This window comes from Megalobrama amblycephala, linkage group LG6 (assembly GCF_018812025.1).
Source record: "Megalobrama amblycephala isolate DHTTF-2021 linkage group LG6, ASM1881202v1, whole genome shotgun sequence".
Classification (NCBI taxonomy): Eukaryota; Metazoa; Chordata; class Actinopteri; order Cypriniformes; family Xenocyprididae; genus Megalobrama; species Megalobrama amblycephala.
The window spans coordinates 43,936,651-43,959,399 of record NC_063049.1 but is presented as its reverse complement, the minus strand read 5'-3'; the positions used below and the strand labels follow the sequence as shown (position 1 = coordinate 43,959,399).

At 33.1% G+C, this 22,749-nt stretch overlaps 1 protein-coding gene across 1 annotated transcript in view; it reads left to right on the top strand.

The window, feature by feature from the left end:
* Nucleotides 1-22,451, top strand: part of edar (ectodysplasin A receptor) — a 59,432-nt gene extending 36,981 nt beyond the window's left edge. The window contains exons 5-12 of the mRNA XM_048194801.1: nt 424-509; nt 4,997-5,080; nt 6,155-6,280; nt 6,953-7,027; nt 12,340-12,412; nt 15,808-15,994; nt 20,037-20,097; nt 21,713-22,451. Coding sequence (XP_048050758.1) covers nt 424-509; nt 4,997-5,080; nt 6,155-6,280; nt 6,953-7,027; nt 12,340-12,412; nt 15,808-15,994; nt 20,037-20,097; nt 21,713-22,056 — 1,036 coding nt within the window. The 3' untranslated portion in view covers nt 22,057-22,451. The remainder of the gene's footprint in view (nt 1-423; nt 510-4,996; nt 5,081-6,154; nt 6,281-6,952; nt 7,028-12,339; nt 12,413-15,807; nt 15,995-20,036; nt 20,098-21,712) is intronic.
* Nucleotides 22,452-22,749: the final 298 nt, after the last annotated feature.

Sequence of the window (22,749 nt, the reverse complement as noted above, 5' to 3'; positions counted from 1 at the left end):
TATCTATCTATCTATCTATCTATCTATCTATCTATCTATCTATCTATCTATCTATCTATCTGTCTGTCTGTCTGTCTATATCTATCTATCTGTCTGTCTGTCTGTCTATACCTATCTATCTATCTATCTATCTATCTATCTATCTATCTATCTATCTATCTGTCTGTATGTCTATCATCTATCTATCTATCTATCTATCTATCTATCTATCTATCTATCTATCTATCTATCTGTCTGTCTGTCTGTCTGTCTATATCTATCTATCTATCTGTCTGTCTGTCTATCTCTCTCTGTCAATCACTCAGAATAACAAGTATTGTAATGTGCTACAGTGATGAACTTGTCCTGCCTAAATCTTACATTAATCCTTTATTTCTTTAAAAATGAGTAGTACATTGAGTTCTGAAATCTCTTCTCCTTCAGGTACTACATTCTGGAAAACAGGCCGCGTAACATCTACGGGATGGTGTGTCATTCCTGTCAAAACGCTCCACGCAACATCAAAGAGTGTAAGAACTTTCTGTCCTTCATTTGTGCTCATCTCACTGCATCTCCACCTGTCTCCGGTTTGCTCATTTTTATTCAGCGATGCATAAACACAAAATAAACGCTTCCATTCCTGTTCTGGTTTGCCGTACGAGGCCCACACGCATTTTACCACAGAATACGGGGATACTAAACCCAAACCAAAACCCAACCAGAGTTCCCCGAGTTCCTTTAGTGAAACAAATAGCAGGTCATCAATAAAGCGGCGCTGAGGAGCTCGGGGCCGCCTGGAGTCCATCAGCCAGCAAGTTTGCGGTGGATGAATATTTTTAAGATTTATTTTCCTTCTCTTGGCCTTGGTTTAGTGTTTGGCAGATCGTTCATAACATCGTTGACTCACTGATTAACAGTGCATACCTGAAGCAGTGACTGAATGGAACAGACCGCAGGCGCGCAGTGACACACAGCAGAAGCGCTCGCGACCAGCGGAAATCATTCCCATTTAACCCTCAGATTTAAAGCTGCGTAATCCTCTAAAACATTACAGAAAGTAGCAGCGAGTATTTTTCATTTCTGAATTAGTGCAGTAAATAATGACGTCTGGTTTCCATTCAGGTTTTGGGGGTTTGATTTTATTTAGGATAAAATGTCATTGTTTGTGGAAGAAAAGGGAACAAATTAACTCCAGGTTTCACCGATGGAAAGAGAGCCAGGCTTTTTATTGTTTTGTTTTGCTAATTTCTTTTTTAAATCCCAGTTTGTTCTCAACCAGATTTGGCCATGTTGTACTCCAAGTCTGTGATGTTTCTTCAGAAAAGGAGTAAAAGAAAATGAAACCTCATTTTAAAGTGTTACAATTAATGAATATTTGTTTATGTTAGATTATAAAAATACAATTAAAAAAAGATGCTCTAACTCTAATTTTTGTCTTGTTTTCCAATATCTAGACATGCTTAAATCAAGATTAATCTTGCTTAAAACAAGAAAAAATATCTGCGAATGGAGTAAGAAAAATTTGATCTTTTTATCTTGCTTCACCAGTTAATGTATCTTGATTTACAAATATTTAGATATTTGTACTGGAAAACCAGACAAAGATACTGAGGAAGAAAATCATTTTTTACAGTGCACTAACTACAGTTAACCTTTGTTTTTGAAGATTGTTTGTGATTAACATTAAGATTAATAAATGCTCCAGAAGTGTTGTTCATTGTTAGTTCATGTTAACTAACTAATTTTAACAAATAAAAACCCTATTGTAAAGTGTTACCAAAATTTTAATTGCAGAAACTTTTTTTGATGTGTGAAACACGTCTGCGCCGGTCCTGGTGTTTTCGCTGCCTCTTTAATTGTTTTCTATTGTGTGGTGTCAGAAATGAAGTAGGTGGGAATGATATTTAATTTAAAAAACGTAACAAACAGGCCCTTTAAAGCTTTGAAACTATGCAGAGAGTCGCTCGGGTGAAGACATGCTCACACTCGCCAGGTAATCTGCAAATTATGCTCGCCCGCAGCGCAGGTTGTGTCTGATAATTAAGAGTTTTGAGGAAATAAAAAGATTATTAACTTGCTGCTGCTTGTATTTCACATGGGTGAAAAACATGCATCCTCTGTCCACCAGCGGACCTCACACATGCCAACATGTGATTCTAATAAAAGCGCATAGAGTCTTTGTCAGCATCGCATGTTTCGCTGTTTTCAGTCGCCGGTCACGTATAATGGGATCAAGCAGAAACCTTCGGATCATGTGCATTTAAAAAGACAAGCGGGCATTAAATAATGAAGTCGTTGAGTGCTGCTTCTCCTGTGACATCAGATTTCTAATGGATTCTAATGAACAGCCCTAGAGCCGTAATGAGTAAGTCAGACCTCAGCCTTCTGCCAAATGACTGATCAGGTTTCAGCGAACGATCCTTACGGCATTTATTTCATTTACAATGTGTTTGACACTCTCAATGAGAAAGAAATAAGCAAAGACGTCAAATGTATGAGAACTTTGACAAATTGTGCTGTTCGTGTGGGAGCTGTTTGCTTTTCACATCAGTTGGTCATAATTAAATCAATACTTCGAGTGACTCATGTAGCTGAAAACACTCTTTCTGTAGATTAAAACACTTTTGAAGAGGTAGATTTGTGTTTGAGCCCATTAAGACTGTTAGTGTCTCATATGTAATGTTGGATTGTTATACAGTAAATGTCATGCTGCATCAAATTATACTCTATCAAACAACATTTCCATTTAAAGTGAAGAAAAATTAAGTCGTTTTCAACCACAGTAAGGAATGTCATCACATTATAGTAATTCTGCCTGAAATCAGAGATTTACTGACTGAAATGAAAGCCATACTCTACATTTCTTAACATTGTCGCTTAAATGACTCTTTGACAACCGGCTATTTTTCACTAAAGAAAACTGACCAACATTTAAATCTCTTAATGGAACAAAACCAGGCAATTAAATCACTTACTAGAACAAAACCGGGCGACATTTAAATCTCTACTAGAACCAAATGGAACAGTATTTAAATATCTACTATAATATAATGGAACACCATTTAAATCTCTACTATAATACAATGGAACGTTAAAATCTCTGCTATGATAAAATGGAACGGTTTATATCTCTACCAAAACAAAATGGAACCGTATTGAAATCTCTACTATAATGGAATGGAACAAAATTTAAATCTCTACTACAACAAATCTGATGACATTTAAAACTCAATTAGAACAAAACCGAACAACATTTCAATCTCTTACTAGAACAAAATGGAACCGTATTGAAATCTCTACTAGAACAAAAATGGGCGACCTTTAAATCTCTACTAGAACAAAATGAAGCAACATTTAAATCTCTACTAGAACAAATCTGGTGACATTTAAAACTCAACTAGAACAAAACCTACTAGAACAAAACCATGCAACATTTAAATCTCTAATAGAACAAAAAGGAGCGGCATTTAAATCTCTATTAGAACAAAAATGGGCAACCTTTAAATCTTGACTAGAACAAAATGGAACCGTTTAAATCTCTATAAAAACCAAATGGAACCGTATTAAAATGTCTCTACTATAATGGAATGGAACAACATTTAAATCTCTAATAGAACACAATGGAACGACATTTAAATCTCAACTAGAACAAAAATGGGCAACATTTAAATCTCAACTAGAACAAAATGGAACCGTCTAAATTTCTACCAAAACAAAATGGAACAGTATTTAAATCTCTACTATAATAGAATGGAACCAAGATTAAATCTCTAATATGATAACATGGAACCGTTTAAATCTCTATAAAAACCAAATGGAACCATATTAAAATGTCTCTACTATAATGGAATGGAACAACATTTAAATCTCTACTAGAACAAAATGGAATGGCATTTAAATCTGTACTACAACAAATCCGATGACATTTAAAACTCAACTAGAACAAAACCATGCAACATTTAAATCTCGACAAGAACAAAACCGTCGACATTTAAATCTCCTACTAGAACTAAATGTGATAGAGTCAGCTGCTTTGAAACCATGTGTAATCTCTACTAGAACAAACAAAACCAAACAACATTTAAATTTCTACTAGAACAAAATGGAACCATTAAATGTCTACCAAAACCAAATGGAACAGTATTTAAATCTCTACTATAATAGAATGGAACAAAGTTTAAATCTCTAATATGATCAAATGGAACTGTTTAAATCTCTATCAAAACCAAATGGAACCGTAATAAAATGTCTCTACTATAATGGAATGGAACAACATTTAAATCTCTACTAGAACAAAACTGAACAACATTTCAATCTCTACTAGAACAAAATGGAACGGCATTTAAATCTCTACTAGAACAAAAATGGGCGACCTTTAAATCTCGACTAGAACAAAATGGAACCGTCTCAATCTCTACCAAAACACAATGGAACCATATTGAAATGTCTCTACTATAATGGAATGGAACGACATTTAAATCTCTACTAGAACAAAATGTGATAAAGACTCAGCTGCTTTGAAACTGTGTGTAATCTCTACTAGAACAAACAAAACCAAACAACATTTAAATCTCTACTAGAACAAAAATGGGCGACCTTAAATCTCGACTAGAACAAAATGGAACCGTCTCAATCTCTACCAAAAAAAAATGGAACAGTATTTAAATCTCTACTATAATAGAATGGAACCAAGATTAAATCTCTAATATGATAAAATGGAACCGTTTAAATTGTTTATTATTATTATATATCATCATTTCGCCCGGTCCCGACCCTTGCTCAATGCTAAAGTACTACGGCGTTACAAACATAACAGTATGATTTTCTGTAAAGCTGCTTTGAAGCCATGTGTAATGTGAAAAACACTATTACATTGACTGCTTTTATTCAAGTCTTTTGTTTTTAACTCTGTAGACCAGCTAGTATCAGGAGGGCTACTGCAGCTGACTCTTTATCACATGAATGTGGTTTTATTTAACCACTAACTCTCTTGCATAAATTGCTTGTTGTTTTAAAGGCATGCGATCCACACCGTCATCAGCAGGTCAAGCTCCCAGTGTCTCGTCCAGCAGCACCACTGTATTTCAGCAGCCGGAGAAAGGTAAAACCATGCTGGGAACTTTTCACTGCCGTACTGATCACATGATCTCCAATGACATGTTCTCATTTTATATTAATGTAGCAGATTTTAGTCTTAAACATGTAAAATAACTGTAACATGCAGCCTAATTGCTTTAATAAAGCAGCAGCAACATTCAGTATTAAAGGATTAGTTCACTTTCAAATAAACATTTCCTGATAATTTACTCACCCCCATGTCATCCAAGATGTTCATGTCTTTCTTTCTTCAGTTGAAAAGAAATGAAGGTTTTTTTGATGAAAACATTCCAGGATTGTTCTCCATATAGTGGACTTCAATGGGCACCAAACGGTTGAAGGTCAAAATTACAGTTTCAGTGCAACTTCAAAGAGCTTTAAACGATACCAGACGAGGAATAAGAGTCTTATCTAGAGAAACCATTGGTCATTTTCTAAAAAATAAATAAGTTTTAACCATAAATGCTCATCTTCAACTAGCTCTCTACTTCTTCTATATTAGAATTCCAGCAGTGTAGACACTGCTAAGTGTATTACTGCCCTCCACAGGTCAAAGTTTGAACTAATTGTTATATACTTGCACTAGCGTATTGTATATGACAACTTAGTTCAAACTTTGACCTGTGGAGGGCAGTAATACACTTAGCAGTGTCTACACTGCTGGAATTCTAATAGAGAAGAAGAAGAGAGCTAATTCAAGATGAGCATTTATGGTTAAAATGTATAAAATGTTTAATTTTTTTTTTTTAGAAAATGAGCGATTCTTTCTCTAGATAAGACCCTTATTTCTCGTCTGGAATCGCTGTAAACTGTAATTTTGACCTTCAACCGTTTGGTGCCCATTGAAGTCCACTATATGGAGAAAAATCCTGGAATGTTTTCATCAAAAACCTTCATTTCTTTTCGACTGAAGAAAGAAAGACATGAACATCTTGGATGACATGGGGGTGAGCAAATTATCAGGAAATTTTAATTTGAAAGTGAACTAATCCTTTAATAATAACATCAAAATAAACAACCATTTAAAACACTTCATTACTGTAAATGTATCAGTTTAGAATCTTTTACTGTGTTCCAGATCCAACAGGACAAGGTCATCTAGCAACAGCCCTCATCATCGCCATGTCAACCATCTTCATCATGGCAATCGCTATAGTGATGATCATTATGTTCTACATCCTGAAGGCCAAACCGAGCGGACAAGGTTAGTTTGCTAAAACTAAACACATTCGTTTTACCTTTATAATGTAACAGACGTAGGCCTGAAAACCTCCCTGATCCCAAGTGGCGCTCTAGCGACTAGAGGCTGCAGTCTTTAGCCTGCTTGTTAGAGGGCCCACCTCCCATGCCAGAGACCCGGGTTCGAGTCCCGCTTAGAGTGGGTGGTTCAAACGGGAGGGGTTATAATAATATACTGACAACCACATGATGAACAAAGTTCACAGTGCACTAAAATAATGCAATAAACATCCATTTAACAACAAATTAGATCTAATAGGCCTACAGTTTTTCACTTTATAAACTTATTTTACCGTTAACTAATTAACAGTCTTTTTTTATCGACAAATTCAAATTCTGCAGCTCGAAAAAGACAATAGTGTCATTATTCGCCTCAGTAGCAGAGTAGTTGTGTGTTTCTCTTCTAAAATCCATCATGAATCAGTGTGTGTGTGTGTGTGTGTGTGTGTTGGTCTCTTGTGAACGTTCCTCACAGATGATGTGTGTTGTTCATCCACAGGGAAGCTCTCACCACAGTTTGAGGCTTTCTGCTCTACATTTGCTTGATCATTGCCATATTTCAAAGTCTTTCTTATTGCTCCAGACGTTAAATGAACAACAGTGCACTGTGAGGCTAACCAAACAATTTTTTTCCCAGCATGCTGTTCTGGACAAATAATAAAGACTGTGGAAGCCCAAACAAACAAGCAGGAGGAGAAGAAAGAGGTTCAAGGTGAGAGAACGCTTCGTTTAACACTCCGGCTAACATCTTTAGGTGTTAAACTGATTTAAGAGGAGCTTAATGTTGTTTTTGGGCTCCACTAGAACAGGTTTTCCTCATATTCTCCGTTGTTGCAGCTCCTCTCTTCCCAGTCTGTCAGTAACGCTCTGTTTAGTTCCTGTCTCTATGAAGCCCCTCCTTCTGAAAAGCACAATGTGCTCTGATTGGTCGGCTGGAGCAGTGTGTTGTGATTGATTGGTGTTTGGGAAATGTCCCGCCCCTTTCCATAACCGCCAGTTTCAACACAATATTATCTAACTCAACCAGGCCACGGCCCTTTATTCTGCATATGAATTATTTAAACGAGGAATATTGTGACGTGTTCGTTCCTGGAAGAAAACTCAATGGAGGCGATTCAGTGATGCTGATATAGAAAATAGCTTCTTTTTCATGCTCAAACAGCAACATTGCACACTAAAGACAGATGAACATGGAAAAAAGCCTAATTTTAAGAAGATCTGACGCTCATCAGAGTGACGCTCCAGACCTCCAGCACTCATGAAGGAGGGATAATCAGGAATGTTGCGTTCAGCCCGCAGCTCTCGCTGACGGCACTGGATGTTCTCAACACGTCTCTACATACAGTCCGAAGAAAAAACCCTCAAAATTACATTTCACTCACTCTCACTGCGGCTCATTTAGTGATCAATCAATCAATCACTCTAACGGCACGTTAACACCACAGACGCTAACTATGAAGATAAAGATATAGCTATACATGTGAAAGAGTAGCAGAGTCCACACTACTACTATAACGTTAGCGGCACAGAGGAACGATATTGTTTTTGCAAATGATGAATGATAAAAACACAGACAGCCAATCAGAATCAATCCTGCTTTACGAGCTCGAACATTTAAAGTGGCAGACGACAAAACTGCAATAATAATAAATAGTACGATATCTTAAACGTTCTTGGTGTGGCCTTAATATGAGTAGAAATACATTGCATTTGAAATTTAGCAACAAAAAGTACAAACAATATTTGTGTTATGTATTTCTACTCATATTAATGCCCGTTCACACCAAGAACGTTTAAGATATCGTAAAGTACAAATATTGTTTGTACTTTTTGTTGATAATTTTTGCATTTGAACGAATTCTAGGTAATAATGAACATTTCTTTTGATTTGTCCTTTTCCAGTGAGCTCACTGCACTCACTTTATTTATTTAATGTTTATTTATTATTATGTATAATTTTTATTATCACTATTAAATTATATTTTATCTTCATGGTGAGACCAGAGTGAATAACAAATATAGTTGAGATTTAACACACTACAAAAAACTAAACAAATGTACACAGTAAAATACCGTTTTCCATTGAAACAGTAACATACCGTAAAACAGTGCATTCTGGGTAATATTATTAGTCACTTTCGAGACAGTAACCTATAGCAGTGGTTCCCAAAGTCGGGGTCGCGACCCACCGGGGGGTCGCGAGATGATTTCCAGAAATAAAAAAAATAAAAAATAAAAAAATAATAATAATTAAACGATTAGAAAGAGTATATTCTATCAATAATTGTCACAAAATACTAAAAATAGTAGTAAAATTAAAAACAAAAACCATGCAAATAAAAAAAAAAGCCATCAACCTTTCGAGTTTCCTTTCCTCGGCCGTGACTCCTGAGGTGATTACGACAGATTAATGACATAGTAGCAACAGCATCAGCTGCAGCAGGTCAGTTTACTGCAACATGTTAAACATTCAGACATGTGTCGAAATGAAACGTTGGTTAATATCGATCAAAAAAGACAACGCAGGGAGGCCGGCGGAGGAGAGCGGAGAAGCACGCGCTTCACATATGCCGCGTTTGCAGTGCGCAACTGCTCCATGGCTGTGTATCACAAACACAACATTTACTTATTTTTATTTCAAATCCAAAAGTTGTTACTGAATATGGCTTGTCAGCACAGCGATTCTCTTTGTATAGGCCTACACTATATTTCATAGATGTCACGTTTAAACGCACTATATTTAAACGTTTATTCATATCATACTTTATATTTATCTGAAGTAATACTTTAGATTTATATATTATGTTGCTTACGCAAGTGGCAAAACATTTTAACGTAAGCTTTATGTTAAAATCAAAAACGTTTTTTTTAAAAAAAAACTTAAAATAGACAAAAACAGGCGACTCTCGTCTTTTCTTTCCTTTTAAATCTTTTTACAATAAATCCCTCAGGTCATAAAGAACTGTTTTTCCACCTTCACGAAGAGACGAGTGCTATTGTTTATGTCTCCTTGTTCACCTAAATGCCTGGTAAGGTGTTATTTTCCTTGCTTTACCCGAGGCAAAAATGCCGTGTTTAAACTGTGTAACAGAGACTTTGAACTATATGAATCTATGGTGAAATTACTAGTTTTTTCGCGTCAATACATGTTTATTTTAATGCGAACAGTGCGCTGTCGTTTTAATTCAGCGCTGTGCAGCACAGCAAAAATAGACTCGGCGCGTAAATGATCGCTGCACTGCTGCAGACGCACCGCTCCTGGAACGCACTGCCGGACCGCATCCGCGTGCAGTGTGAAATCCGTTAATATGGGCACAGAAAAAAATGCGCACTGCAAACAGAGTAGGCCTATGTGTGAAACATGCGTTAGTGCGTGTGCGCCTTTGTGCACAACTCATTAACCACCTCCGAGGATAGTGGGGGTCGCGAGTCACTGTCATCGTTATTTTGGGGGTCGTGGGCTGAAAAGTTTGGGAACCCCTGACCTATAGGATACTTTGTCGAAAACGACAAATATTACGCAGAATGCATTGTTTTTACAGTATATTACTTCTGTATATTACAATGCATTCTGGGTAATATTATTTGTCATTTTCGAGAAAGTATCCTATAGGCCTCTTTTCTTAAAATGACAAATATTACCCAGAATGCATTGTTTTTATGGTATATCACTTTAACGGTATTTTACTGTGTACTTTTTTACAGTTATTTACATTTCTCTGAATAAAAATATCCATTTATATTAAAAAAAGTGCAGTCCAGTAAAATGTTTATTATTATATGTTCATTGGAGTTTTTATAAGGAAGGCATGATGGCTGTTCTTCACCTTTTAATAAACAACATGTAAAAATATATGGTTTAAAAAAAAATCCTAGTAAAAATCCTTGAAATTTATAATTTATAACAGCTGAACTTCACTGTAAAAATACTTAAATTTACAGTAAAAAAAAAAAAATGGGAAAGATGCATGAATCATCATCACAATTAAAAACAATGTCTTTTTGAAACCTCTTGAAAAGCTCTTCTGGACATCAAAACAAGAGTTGTGAAATTGTTTTATGCATGAATTATGAATACACATTATGCATTCATTTATATGAGCAGTTTACACACTAATACATTCAAGTTCAAGTACATTTGCACTTGGCCGATGCTTGAGCTACTGGAACAAAACTGATTTGATATGGAAATGCCAGAAATAAAGGGAAAGTTTTGTGACCGTGTGAACGCTCACAGCAGAGGGAAGTAGATGTCAGCGTTACAGCTGTGAGCACATGAGCCCATCTTTTCCTTGTAACCAGTTATCATAAGTGGCTTAGCTAAGAATATCCGCTGGGAATTAATAAGGGGATAAACACACGTCTAGCGGTGTACAGTAGGTGTTCGCTCATCCGGTCTGAAACCAGATTAATGTTGGGACGTACAGTAACACTCATTCATCTGCTCTTTAACTTTCAGGGCTGTTTGATGGTGAATCTGTCCTTTTTAAATGTTGATGTCATTCATTAGCGCTGCACGATTCATCAAAATAACATCATGATATGGATTTGTGCAATTATCAAACTGCAAAGGCTGCAATTTAATTGGATAAATATATGTTCTGTGTTTGTCAGAGTGAAGCACTGTTCATTTACACGCAAGCAGCTCGTTGTCCAGTGATCTGTTCGTTGTGTTATTTTTCTTAAATACTTGATTTTTTAATTTTACAGTGAAATATTGCAACAGTTATATTTCTTTTTTTGTTTTTATTTAGTCATTTTTATATTTCTAATAATAATTATAATTATTAATATTATTATTGATATTATAATTAACATTATTATTATTATTATTATTATTAACATTATAATTAACATTATTATTAACATTATTAACATTATTCTTAACATTATTATTAACATCATTATTATTATCATTATTATCATTATTATTAACATTATTAGTAACATTATTAACATTATTAGTAACATTAACATTATTATTAACATCATTATTCTTAACATTATTATTAACATCATTATTATTATCATTATTATTAACATTATTATTAGTAGTAGTAGTATTAACATTATTATTAACATTATTATTAGTAGTAGTAGTATTAACATTATTATTAACATTATTAACATTATTATTAATATTATTATTAGTAGTAGCAGTATTAACATTATTTATAACATTAACATTATAATTAAGATGATTATTATTATAATTATTAACATTATTATTAACATTATTAACATTATTATTAACATTATTATTATTATTATTAATATTATTATTAGTAGTAGCAGTATTAACATTATTATTAACATTATTAACATTATAATTAAGATGATTATTATTATAATTATTAACATTATTATTAACATTATTAACATTATTATTATTAGTAGTAGTATTAAAATTATTATTATTAGTAGTAGCAGTATTAACATTATTATTATTATCATTATTAACATTGTTATTAGTAGTAGCAGTATTAACATTATTATTAACATTATTATTATCATTATTAACATTATAATTAAGATTATTATTATTATAATTATTAACAGTATTATTAACATTATTAACATTATTATTAATAATATTATTGTTAACATTATTATTAACATTATAATTAAGATTATTAAGATTATTTTGTTATTATTAACATTATTATTATTATTATTATTATTATTATTAACATTATTATTAAGATTATTTTTGTTATTATTTATTTATTATTATTATTATTATTATTATTTTAATGCCAAATTGATATATTATCAAAAAAAATTGGCCAAATTGTGCAGCTCTACAAACAAGCAGATTAAATTTTTCCCCAATTTTTATCAGAAAAATCACAACTGGATTTCCCCCCAAATCATGCCGCCCTATTATCCCCCACGATATTTCATCCCGTCACATTCATAATATCAGTTCTATAGTTCTCACGGCTAATATTTCGCTCTGTTTCGTGTTCTTGATCTCATTCCTGCAGTTTCTGAGAACTGATCTGAGATCATTTGTCGTTCCAGAAAGCGTGGTGATCTTTGCAGAGAAGGATGAATTTGATAAGCTCAAACCTTCATCTCCAAAAACAGCAAAGAGGTGAGTCTGTGCGCAGAAACCGTCTCCTCACCTACAGTACAGAGGCGTCAAACACGTTCCTCGTCTCATGTGAGAATGTGCCAGTAATCCAGCCACCACAGGACGTGTTTGTGCAGCGGCGTTTGACTGGAAACATTATGTGGCTCACAGACGGATGAGGTAGTTGAACACAGATCCCGCCTGCAGCGACGCTCTCCACAGGAGATGTTCATCTCACACAAACATAATCAAGCGTGTGATAATTACGCAGCGGCGCAGCCAAAAACCACCAGGTGAAAATAGCTCCGCTTCAAACACAAGATGACACTTTTTCGCCTCAAACCCTTTTTGAGGTGCAGCAGAAGCTTGAATAAAGCAATAAAACTGCTTTTCTAAATGCTAAACACTGGAACTGCATCACAGCAGCTCATCAACTGCGCTCAGATATGTTAGATTATCTCATATAGATCGTGTCCGTTTATCAGCGAGTTCTGCAGAAGTGCGGAGCGGGTGATTTCACTCGCAGCCAAACCAGCGCAGGTATCGAGTGTCTGAAAACAATGACATTCTGTGCGCGTCTCTGAGCCGCCTTTGTCAGCTCTTCCTGGGGAATTTAACTGCGAGCTGAAAACAACAGGCTAGTCTGTGCATATGATCATCAACCACGAGAAGCAGAAGAGCAAACGTCTAAAACAGGCTCTTTCATCAGCTTTCTTGAAGGAATAAACTCTCCTGTCCGGTCGAGAGTGACGATGACTGTCAAATAATGACTTTTTCGGTATGAATTATTCCTCGGAAAACGAACGATCCGCTGCACTAGTGATGTCTGGAGGGGATGTTTGTTTTTAATGACCCTACAAGTTCAATTAAAGCATCAAAATATTTTAATATGAGGGAAGAACAACACACTAGACTTGGTGTGTGTGCCTTTATTTGACGAAGCGCAGGTTTGGACACAGAGCAGCTCTTTTGTCCTGAATGCAAAACATTTAGGATCCGTAAAAAGACGGGTAGAGTGAAATATTCAGTCTTTGCTTATTGCAACAGTCTTTAACGCCAGTTCATCAAAGCAAAATAATGCATTAAATTTACATATTTGCTTTGTCCTTAACAAAACATCGCAAAAACTGGATGGAAACGTGGCTGTTGTTAGTTAAAGGATTAGTTCACTTTCAAATTAAAATTTCCTGATAATTTACTCACCCACATCCAAGATGTTTATGTCTTTTTTTTCTTCAGTCGAAAAGAAATGAAGGTTTTTGATGAAAACATTCCAGGATTTTTCTCCATATAGTGGACTTCAATGGGCACCAAAAGGTCAAAATTACAGTTTACAGTGATCCCAGATGAGAAATAAACCCTTATTTCTCATTTTATGTAGAGAAACCATCGCTCATTTTCTAAAAAAAAAAAAAAAAAAAAAAAAATGAAATTTTATACATTTTAACCATAAATGCTCATCTTGAACTAGCTCTCTTCTTCTTCTCTATTTTAATTCCGGCAGTGTAGACACTGCTAAGTGTATTACTGCCCTCCACAGGTCAAAGTTTGAACTAAATTGTCATGTACAATACGCTAGTGCAAGTATATAACAATTAGTTCAAACTTTGACCTGTGGAGGGCAGTAATACACTTATTCAAATAGAGAAGAAGAAGAGAGCTAGTTCAAGATGAGCATTTATGGTTAAAATGTATAAAATTTAAATTTTTTTAGAAAATGAGTGATGGTTTCTCTAGATAAGACCCTTATTTCACATCTGGGATCGCTGTAAACTGTAATTTTGACCTTCAACCGTTTGAGCTCCATTGAAGTCCACTATATGGAGAAAAATCCTGGAATGTTTTCATCAAAAACCTTCATTTCTTTTCGACTGAAGAAAGAAAGACATGAACATCTTGGATGACATGCGGGTGAGTAAATTATCAGGAAATTTTAATTTGAAAGTGAACTAATCCTTTAATGCATTAACCAACATTAACAGATACAAGATTTGATTTTAATGATGTATTTGTAAATGAATCATTCTATAATTTAGGGTACATTTCACATTGGCAAAAAGTGTAAAAACAGTATGCTTTCTCAATAAAACAACTATTGGTTTCAGTTTATATTTTTTTGCCATTTGTACATTGATTATTTTAAAATACTTCTAAGAGTTTTATTTTTGCAGATATTTGTGTAAAAACCTCAGCACGGTCAGTAAGGGCAAGAATATCTTTGCAGTAAATCTATTTTAAAGATCATTTTGATAGTTTTAAGAATGTCAAGCAAAACTCCAGTCCTGATATAATATGAGAAGCAGCATTCAAGATATTTAAAATGTAAAAATATCACTCAAAAAATAGTTGTTTTCTTTCACATTTTGAAATATTGCATAAAAACCACTGGATGGAAATGCCAGGATGCGCATAAATTCTAAAGACGTGCATAAAAAAGTGTTATTGAGAAAACATGCTCATAAACTACAGTGGAAACACATTTACTGAATAAATCTCTCGATGCGCAACAAAAAACTCATTGGTTTGGTGGTTCTGAAATTATGACATACTAAAGTTGATTATGAGAGAAGAGTCGAAATTGAGATGAAAAAGTCAAAACTGGCAATTTGAAATTGTGACGAAATCAAAATTATGACATTCAAGGTCAAAATTGATATACTAAGTCAAAACTGACATGACATAGTTGAAATTATGACATAAAAACTCCAAATTGACATTCAAAGTCAAAACTGACAAAAAGTCAATTATCAGAGAATGAATGAGTGAAAACTGAGATGAAGTCTAAATTATAAGATAAAAAGTAGGTATTCGTATTCGTATCGAACCGTTTCGGTACAGGGCTTTCAGTTCGGTGCACATGTGTACCGAAGCATTACATTGCAACATTGTAGCCTAACCACCAATAATCGCAATAAGCTCTGCGTTTTGTTACTTTCGATAAGAAATAAAGTGTCATCCTTCAAATTCTGTCCTCGAAATCACTAAATACAAACAGAAAATGACGTTTTGCACATGACAGATCTCTGTATAGGCGCCTCAGTTCAACCGGTGAACGTGATCATCTCTTCCTCTTTAATACCAGTTACAGAATAAACATGAATTAACTTCTGAAGGTATGTTGAAAGATACAGTACAACTTACTGAAACGGTCATATCTCATGTAATTGCTCAAAAATTAAGATAAGTCGAAACTGACAAAAAGTTGAAACTGACAAAATCAAAATTGACATTTTTACCAATTTGATATACAATCATAATTTCCATTCACGTATTTGTATGCACGTTTTTATATAGCGCATAAAAAACACTGGAAAAAAGACGCAAAAAAAAACATATTTTGAGAAGACGTGCACATAAACTGCAATGGAAACACATTTACAGAATAAATCAAACACTGACCGCTTGTTCTGTTGCAGCGAGAACGACGCGTCGTCAGAGAACGAGCAGCTCTTGAGTCGCAGCATCGACAGTGACGAGGAAGCAGCGCAGGACAAGCAGGGAGCCGCTGACCTTTGCCTTCTGTCCCTGGTGCATCTGACCCGAGACAAAACCTGCTCCACCAACACCATCAACAACAACAACAACTGCAGCAGAGCCACCGGCGTCAGTACAGCACCACACACACATTATCTGATGATCCTGTGCTAATGCAGTCCACTGGCTGAAATCTTCATTAAGAAAACAGAATCTCAAACTACACTGCAAAAAAATGATGCTCTTCCTTAGTATTTCTGTCTTGTTTTCCAATACAAAATTCTAAAGATTCCCAAATCATTTACTGGAGAAGCAACATGACTTATTAAAATTATGTGAGCTTTTGCTTAAAACAAGAAAAAAATATCTGCAAAATATATGAAATTATGCCATAAGTCCAAAATTGACAGAACGTCAATTATGAGAGGAGTCAAAATTGAGATGAAAAGTCAACTAAGTTGAAATTATGACAATTCAAAATTGACATACACTGCAAAAAATGCTTTTCTTACTTAGAGTTTTTGTCTCGTTTCTAGTCCAAATATCTAAAAATTGTTAAATCAAGATGCATTTTCAAGACAAGTAAAAATTATTGTCTTGTTTTCAGAAAAAAAATAAGTAAAAATTAAGTGAGTTTTTCCTTAAAACAAGCAAAAAAAATCTTCCAATGGGGTATTTAAAATAATCTTATTTCAAACTGAAAACAAGATTATTTTGCTTTGGGAGGAGAGTATTTAAATGAATTATTTGTGGGAGGAGAGTATTTAAATGAATTATTTGTGGGAGGAGAGTATTTAAATCAATTATTTATGGGAGGAGGAGAGTATTTAAATGAATTATTTGTGGGAGGAGAGTATTTAAATGAATTATTTGTGGGAGGAGAGTATTTAAATGAATTGCGCAACACAGTTTACTAATGTTTGAGCTAGTCAATTTACTGGTATTTGCACCATTATTTAACGCCTAAATAAAAAGCATGTCTTAACCCATTTTGCGACATGGCTGCAATTGTTGCTGCTAGGAGGAGACACCGCAGAGAACAGAGAGCGCATGGTAAATATTTTCCACTCGTATTCATTTCTTTGAAATGCCAGAGGAAGACGTTATCCATATATTAAATGTAACAAGTTGGGCCTGTGTCGACGCGCACCTGATGAGCATCAGCTCTGCTTATTTGCAACCCAACGCTAATTGCCCAATTGCGCTGCTTTTGGAAGATTGCGTTGGTCATTATGTAAATGATTTGACTGCGTCTGTGTTCTTTAATTTGCGCGTCAGCAGATCACGCGCAGAATTTACCACTCCCATCGGCGCATTTTTGGAATTGCACTCTCACGCTAATTTGCAGCATTTAGTAAATCTGGCCCAAAAAGTCATAATTGACATACTAATTTGAAATTAGGACAGTCAAAATTGACATTATGACATACTAGGTCATAATTATGACATACTAAAGTCTATGAGAGAAGAGTCGAAATAAAGATTAAAAGTCGAAATTGACAAAAAGTTAAAATTGACAAAATCAAAGTTCACTTACTAAGTCAAAATTCATATACTAAGTTGAAGTTATAACATAAAAAGTAGAAATTGACTTTCAAAGTCGAAATGAACAAAAAGTCAATTATGAGAGAAGAGTCGAAACTGAGATGAAGTCTAAATTATGAGATATAATTGACATACTAAATTGAAATGATGACAGTCAAAATTGACATTCAAAGTCGAAATTATGACATACTAAGTCGATTTTGAGAGAAGAGTCGAAAGTGAGATGGAAAGTCAAAATTGACAAAAAGTTGAAATTGACAGTCAAAATTGATATAGTAAGTTAAAATTATAACATAAAAAGTAGAAATTGACTTTCAAAGTCGAAATTGACAAAAAGTCAATTATGAGATAAGAGTCGAAACTGAGATGAAGTCTAAATGATAAAATAAAAAGTTATAATTGACACTAATTTGAAATTATGAGTCAAAATTGACATTCAAAGTCGAAATTATGACATACTAAGTCAATTTTGAGAGAAGAGTCGAAAGTGAGATGAAAAGTCAAAATTGACAAAAAGTTGAAACTGACAGTCAAAATTGATATACTAAGTTAAAATTATAACATAAAAGGTAATGATTAAAAGTTAAAATTGTCAAAATCAAAATTCACCTACTAAGACAAAACTGATATACTAAGTTGAAATTGATGGTCAAAATTCATATACTAAGTTGAATTTATAACATAAGTAGAAATTGACTTTCAAAGTGGAAATTGACAAAAATTCAATTATGAATTATTGAAATTGACAGTCAAAATTGATATAGTAAGTTAAAATTATAACATAAAAAGTAAAACTTGACCTTCAAAGTCAAAATTGACAAGTCATAATTATGACATACTAAAGTCTATGAGAAAAGAGTCGAAATAAAGATAAAAAGTTAAAATTGACAAAATCAAAGTTCACTTACTAAGTCAAAACTGATATACTAAGTTGAAATTGACAGTCGAAATTCATATACTAAGTTGAAATTATAACAAAAAAGTAGAAATTGACATTCAAAGTTGAAATTGACAAAAAGTAAATTATGAGAGAAGAGTCGAAACTGAGATGAAGTCTAAATTATGAGATAAAAAGTCAATTGACACTAAGTTGAAATAATGACAGTCAAAACTGACATTCAAAGTCAAAATTGACAAATCATAATTATGACATACTAAAGTCTATGAGAGAAGAGTCGAAATAAAGATAAAAGGTCGAAATTGACAAAAAGTTAAAATTGACAAAATCAAAATTCACTTACTAAGTCAAAACTGATATACTAAGTTGAAATTGATGGTCAAAATTCATATACTAAGTTGAATTTATAACATAAGTAGAAATTGACTTTCAAAGTGGAAATTGACAAAAATTCAATTATGAGGTAAGAATCGAAACTGATTAAGTCTAAATTATAAAATAAAAAGTTATAATTGACACTAATTTGAAATTATGAGTCAAAATTGACATTCGAAGTTGAAATTATGACATACTAAGTTGATTATGAGAGAAGAATCGAAAGTGAGATGAAAAGTCAAAATTGACAAAAAGTTGAAATTGATATAGTAAGTTAAAATTATAACATAAAATATAACATAAAGTCTATGAGAAAAGAGTCGAAATAAAGATAAAAAGTTAAAATTGACAAAATCAAAGTTCACTTACTAAGTCAAAACTGATATACTAAGTTGAAATTGACAGTCGAAATTCATATACTAAGTTGAAATTATAACAAAAAGTAGAAATTGACTTTCAAAGTTGAAATTGACAAAAAGTAAATTATGAGAGAAGAGTCGAAACTGAGATGAAGTCTAAATTATGAGATAAAAAGTCAATTGACACTAAGTTGAAATAATGACAGTCAAAACTGACATTCAAAGTCGAAATTATGAAAGTCGATTATGAGAGAATCGAAAGTGAGATGAAAGGTCGAAATTGACAAAAAGTTGAAACTGACAGTTGAAATTGATATAAGTTAAAATTATAACATAAAAAGTCAAAACTGACAAGTCATAATGACACTAAGTTGAAATTGACAATCAAAATTGACAAAAAGTCAATTATGAGAGAAGAGTTGAAGCAGATTAAGTCTAAATTATAAAATAAAAAGTTATAATTGACACTAATTTGAAATTATGAGTCAAAATTGACATTCAAAGTCAAAATTATGACATACTAAGTTGATTATGAGAGGAGAGTCGAAAGTGAGATGAAAAGTCAAAATTGACAGTCAAAATTGATATACTAAATTGAAATTATAACAAAAAGTAGAAATTGACGTTCAAAGTCGAAATTGACAAAGTCAATTATGAGAGAAGTTGAAACTAACATGAAGTCTAAATTATGATATAAAAAGTCATAACTGACTTTTGGTCGTAATTTCTAATTTTTACCTCATAATTATGACTTAATATAATGTTTAGATATTTGTACTGGAAAACAATAAATACTTTGTAAGAATCTTTTTGCAGTTTAAAGATTCAAGTCAGTGAAACTGATGTGAAACACTGAAAAGTATAAAGCATATCCCATCACGCCTCTCACATCTTAAAATCTTCCCATTGTCTGCTCTCCGTCTGAACGAGTGCTGCGGATTCACATTTGTCTCTTTCTCCGTGTGACTCATCCAAACATTTCCTGTTTCTGCAGATTCACAGCAGAAGGAAAAAGATCCTGGACTTGTACTCAAAAGCCTGCAGTGTTGCGGAGGGTGAGTGAGACTTTACAGCGCTGTGGCTTCATAAAGACTGTGTGAAGCCTGTAAAACACAGACAGCTGTGTGTGAATATCACTGCAAACACACTTCACACTTCAGCTGCAGCTTTGAGGAGAATATCAGACCTATCTGTGTTCATCCTCCAGGCCAAATACATTTTACAATACATTAAATCATCCAGAAATCAAATGAAGCAAGAGTTGCTCTTGTTGGTAAAAATACTGATTTCTTATAAAGTCAAATGCATTTTAACATCATTTATATAATAAATAAATTACTCAAAATTAAATCTTTCAATTCTAAGGAATACAATACTTTTGTACAATAAACAATTCTGGTACTATTATGATTATTGCATATATTAAAAAAATATTGTAAAATCATTCAAAATGTAATAATAAAATAAATATATATTTTTAAAATAATTCAAAATGTACTTATATTATTAGTATTATTATTACTACATTTATTTAAAAAAAATAATTGTAAATTAAACATTATGTTTAATAAAAATAAAAATAAATGTAAAAAAATAATGATTTATAAACCTTAAAAAAAAAGAATAAATAAATGTAAAAAAATATTTTTTAAAAGATTTTTGTTACCTTTGTACAATAAACAGTTCTGGTACTATTGTAATTATTGCATATATATTAAAAATATATAGTAAATTAATAAAAAAATGTTACTAATAAAAATAAACATTTTTAAAATAATTCAAAATGTACTTATATTATTAGTATTATTATTACTACATTTATTTTAAAAATAATTGTTAATTAAACATTATGTGCAATAAAATAAAAATAAATGTAAAAAATAATGATTTATAAATAAATCTTTAAAAAAGAATAAATAAATATTTTATATATATATTTAAAATATATATATTTATATTTATAAATATTAAAAAAAATTATATTTATTTATATTTATATTTTTAAAATATTTTTGTTACCTTTGTACAATAAACAGTTCTGGTACTATTATTATTATTATTACTACACTTATTTTTCTAAATAAATAATGATAATTTTAAATTAATTTAATAAATAAAAAAATATAATACAATTATATATATATATATATATATATATATATATATATATATATATATAATTGTTTTACTTTTGTGCTAAAAAAGTTCTGGTACTATTATTATTATTATTATTATTATTATTTTTAAATAATTTAAAAGTAACTGTAATACTAAAAATAAATATAATTTTCTTTGCTGCTTGTGCACAATAAACAGTTCGACTACTACTACTATTATTATTATTATTTCTACTACTACATTTATTTTTAAAAGGAAATAATAATTTTTAATTTATAAACCGTTCTGGTACTATTATTACATATATTTTTTAAAATAAATAATCGTTCTTAAATAATAATTTTTAAAAGTAAGTGTAATAATAAAAATAATAAATATAAAATAATAATAATAATTCAAATTTGTATTACTTTTGCACAATAAACAGTTCAGGTAGTGTGTTGGTTGTCAATGTTTTTCCTGATGATGGTGATGATGATGCGTTTTACTCCGATGATGATGATGATGATGATGATGATGATGTTCTAAGGCTCGTGTTCTTCATCTGCGCAGGTCTGAGTCCGACCGAGCTGCCGTTCGACTGTCTGGAGCGCACCAGCCGCATGCTCAGCGCCACCTACAGCACAGACAAGGCCGTGGTCAAGACGTGGCGGCACCTCGCCGAGAGCTTCGGGCTGAAGCGCGACGAGATCGGCGGCATGAGCGACGGCATGCAGCTCTTCGACCGGATCAGTACGGCGGGTTACAGCATCCCAGACCTCCTGACCCGTCTGGTCCAGATCGAGCGGCTGGACGCGGTGGAGACCCTCTGCTTCGACATTCTGGGCGGCCCGGAGAACAGCGTCCCCCCATCCAGCCACCATCCGACCCTGACGTCCCGCTGCGCCAGCGTCTGACAGACACATGAAGGACCCGACCTGAACATCCCAGACCCATGTACATTTGACCGGCCAGTTTGTTTCTGTGGTCCTGACTGAAGTGGATGTTCAGCAACATTTCCAGCTCTCAGACGTTTTCTACATATAAACACAGACACGAGACTGACACGGTTGCATTAATAACCCAATGCAAGTACACGTTTTATTCTCTTCAGCGGTCGGTTTTCTGTTTCGACTGCAAAAACAGTTTGAAGAGAATGTGTTCAAGTTAGTTAAACTGTCTAATTTTGTATAACTAACAAAATATATCGGCCACCATATCGGTATCGGCTGATATGTGTTCAGTGTTATCATTATCGGCCCGATAAGAAAATGTGGCCGATATATTAAAGCTGAGACTCTTCAGATGTGCACCGTTCACCATGATGGTTTTGACTTGCATGAAATATGACTGAAATCACTTCAAAAAGCAAAATACAGTTAAGTGCAACATGTGCAGTGCAAGTCTGTCATATAGACTACATAAAATTATAATGAGAACATTATAATTGTGTGTTTGGGACATGGATTTTAATGGTGAAACTTTTGTTTTTGTAACAGGCTCTCAAAAATGCTATAAAAAATGTTTGATTTAGATTTATCGGCCAATATATCGGTTATCGGCTTTCAAATATAAAGGATTATCGGTTATCGGTATCGGTCAAAATGTTG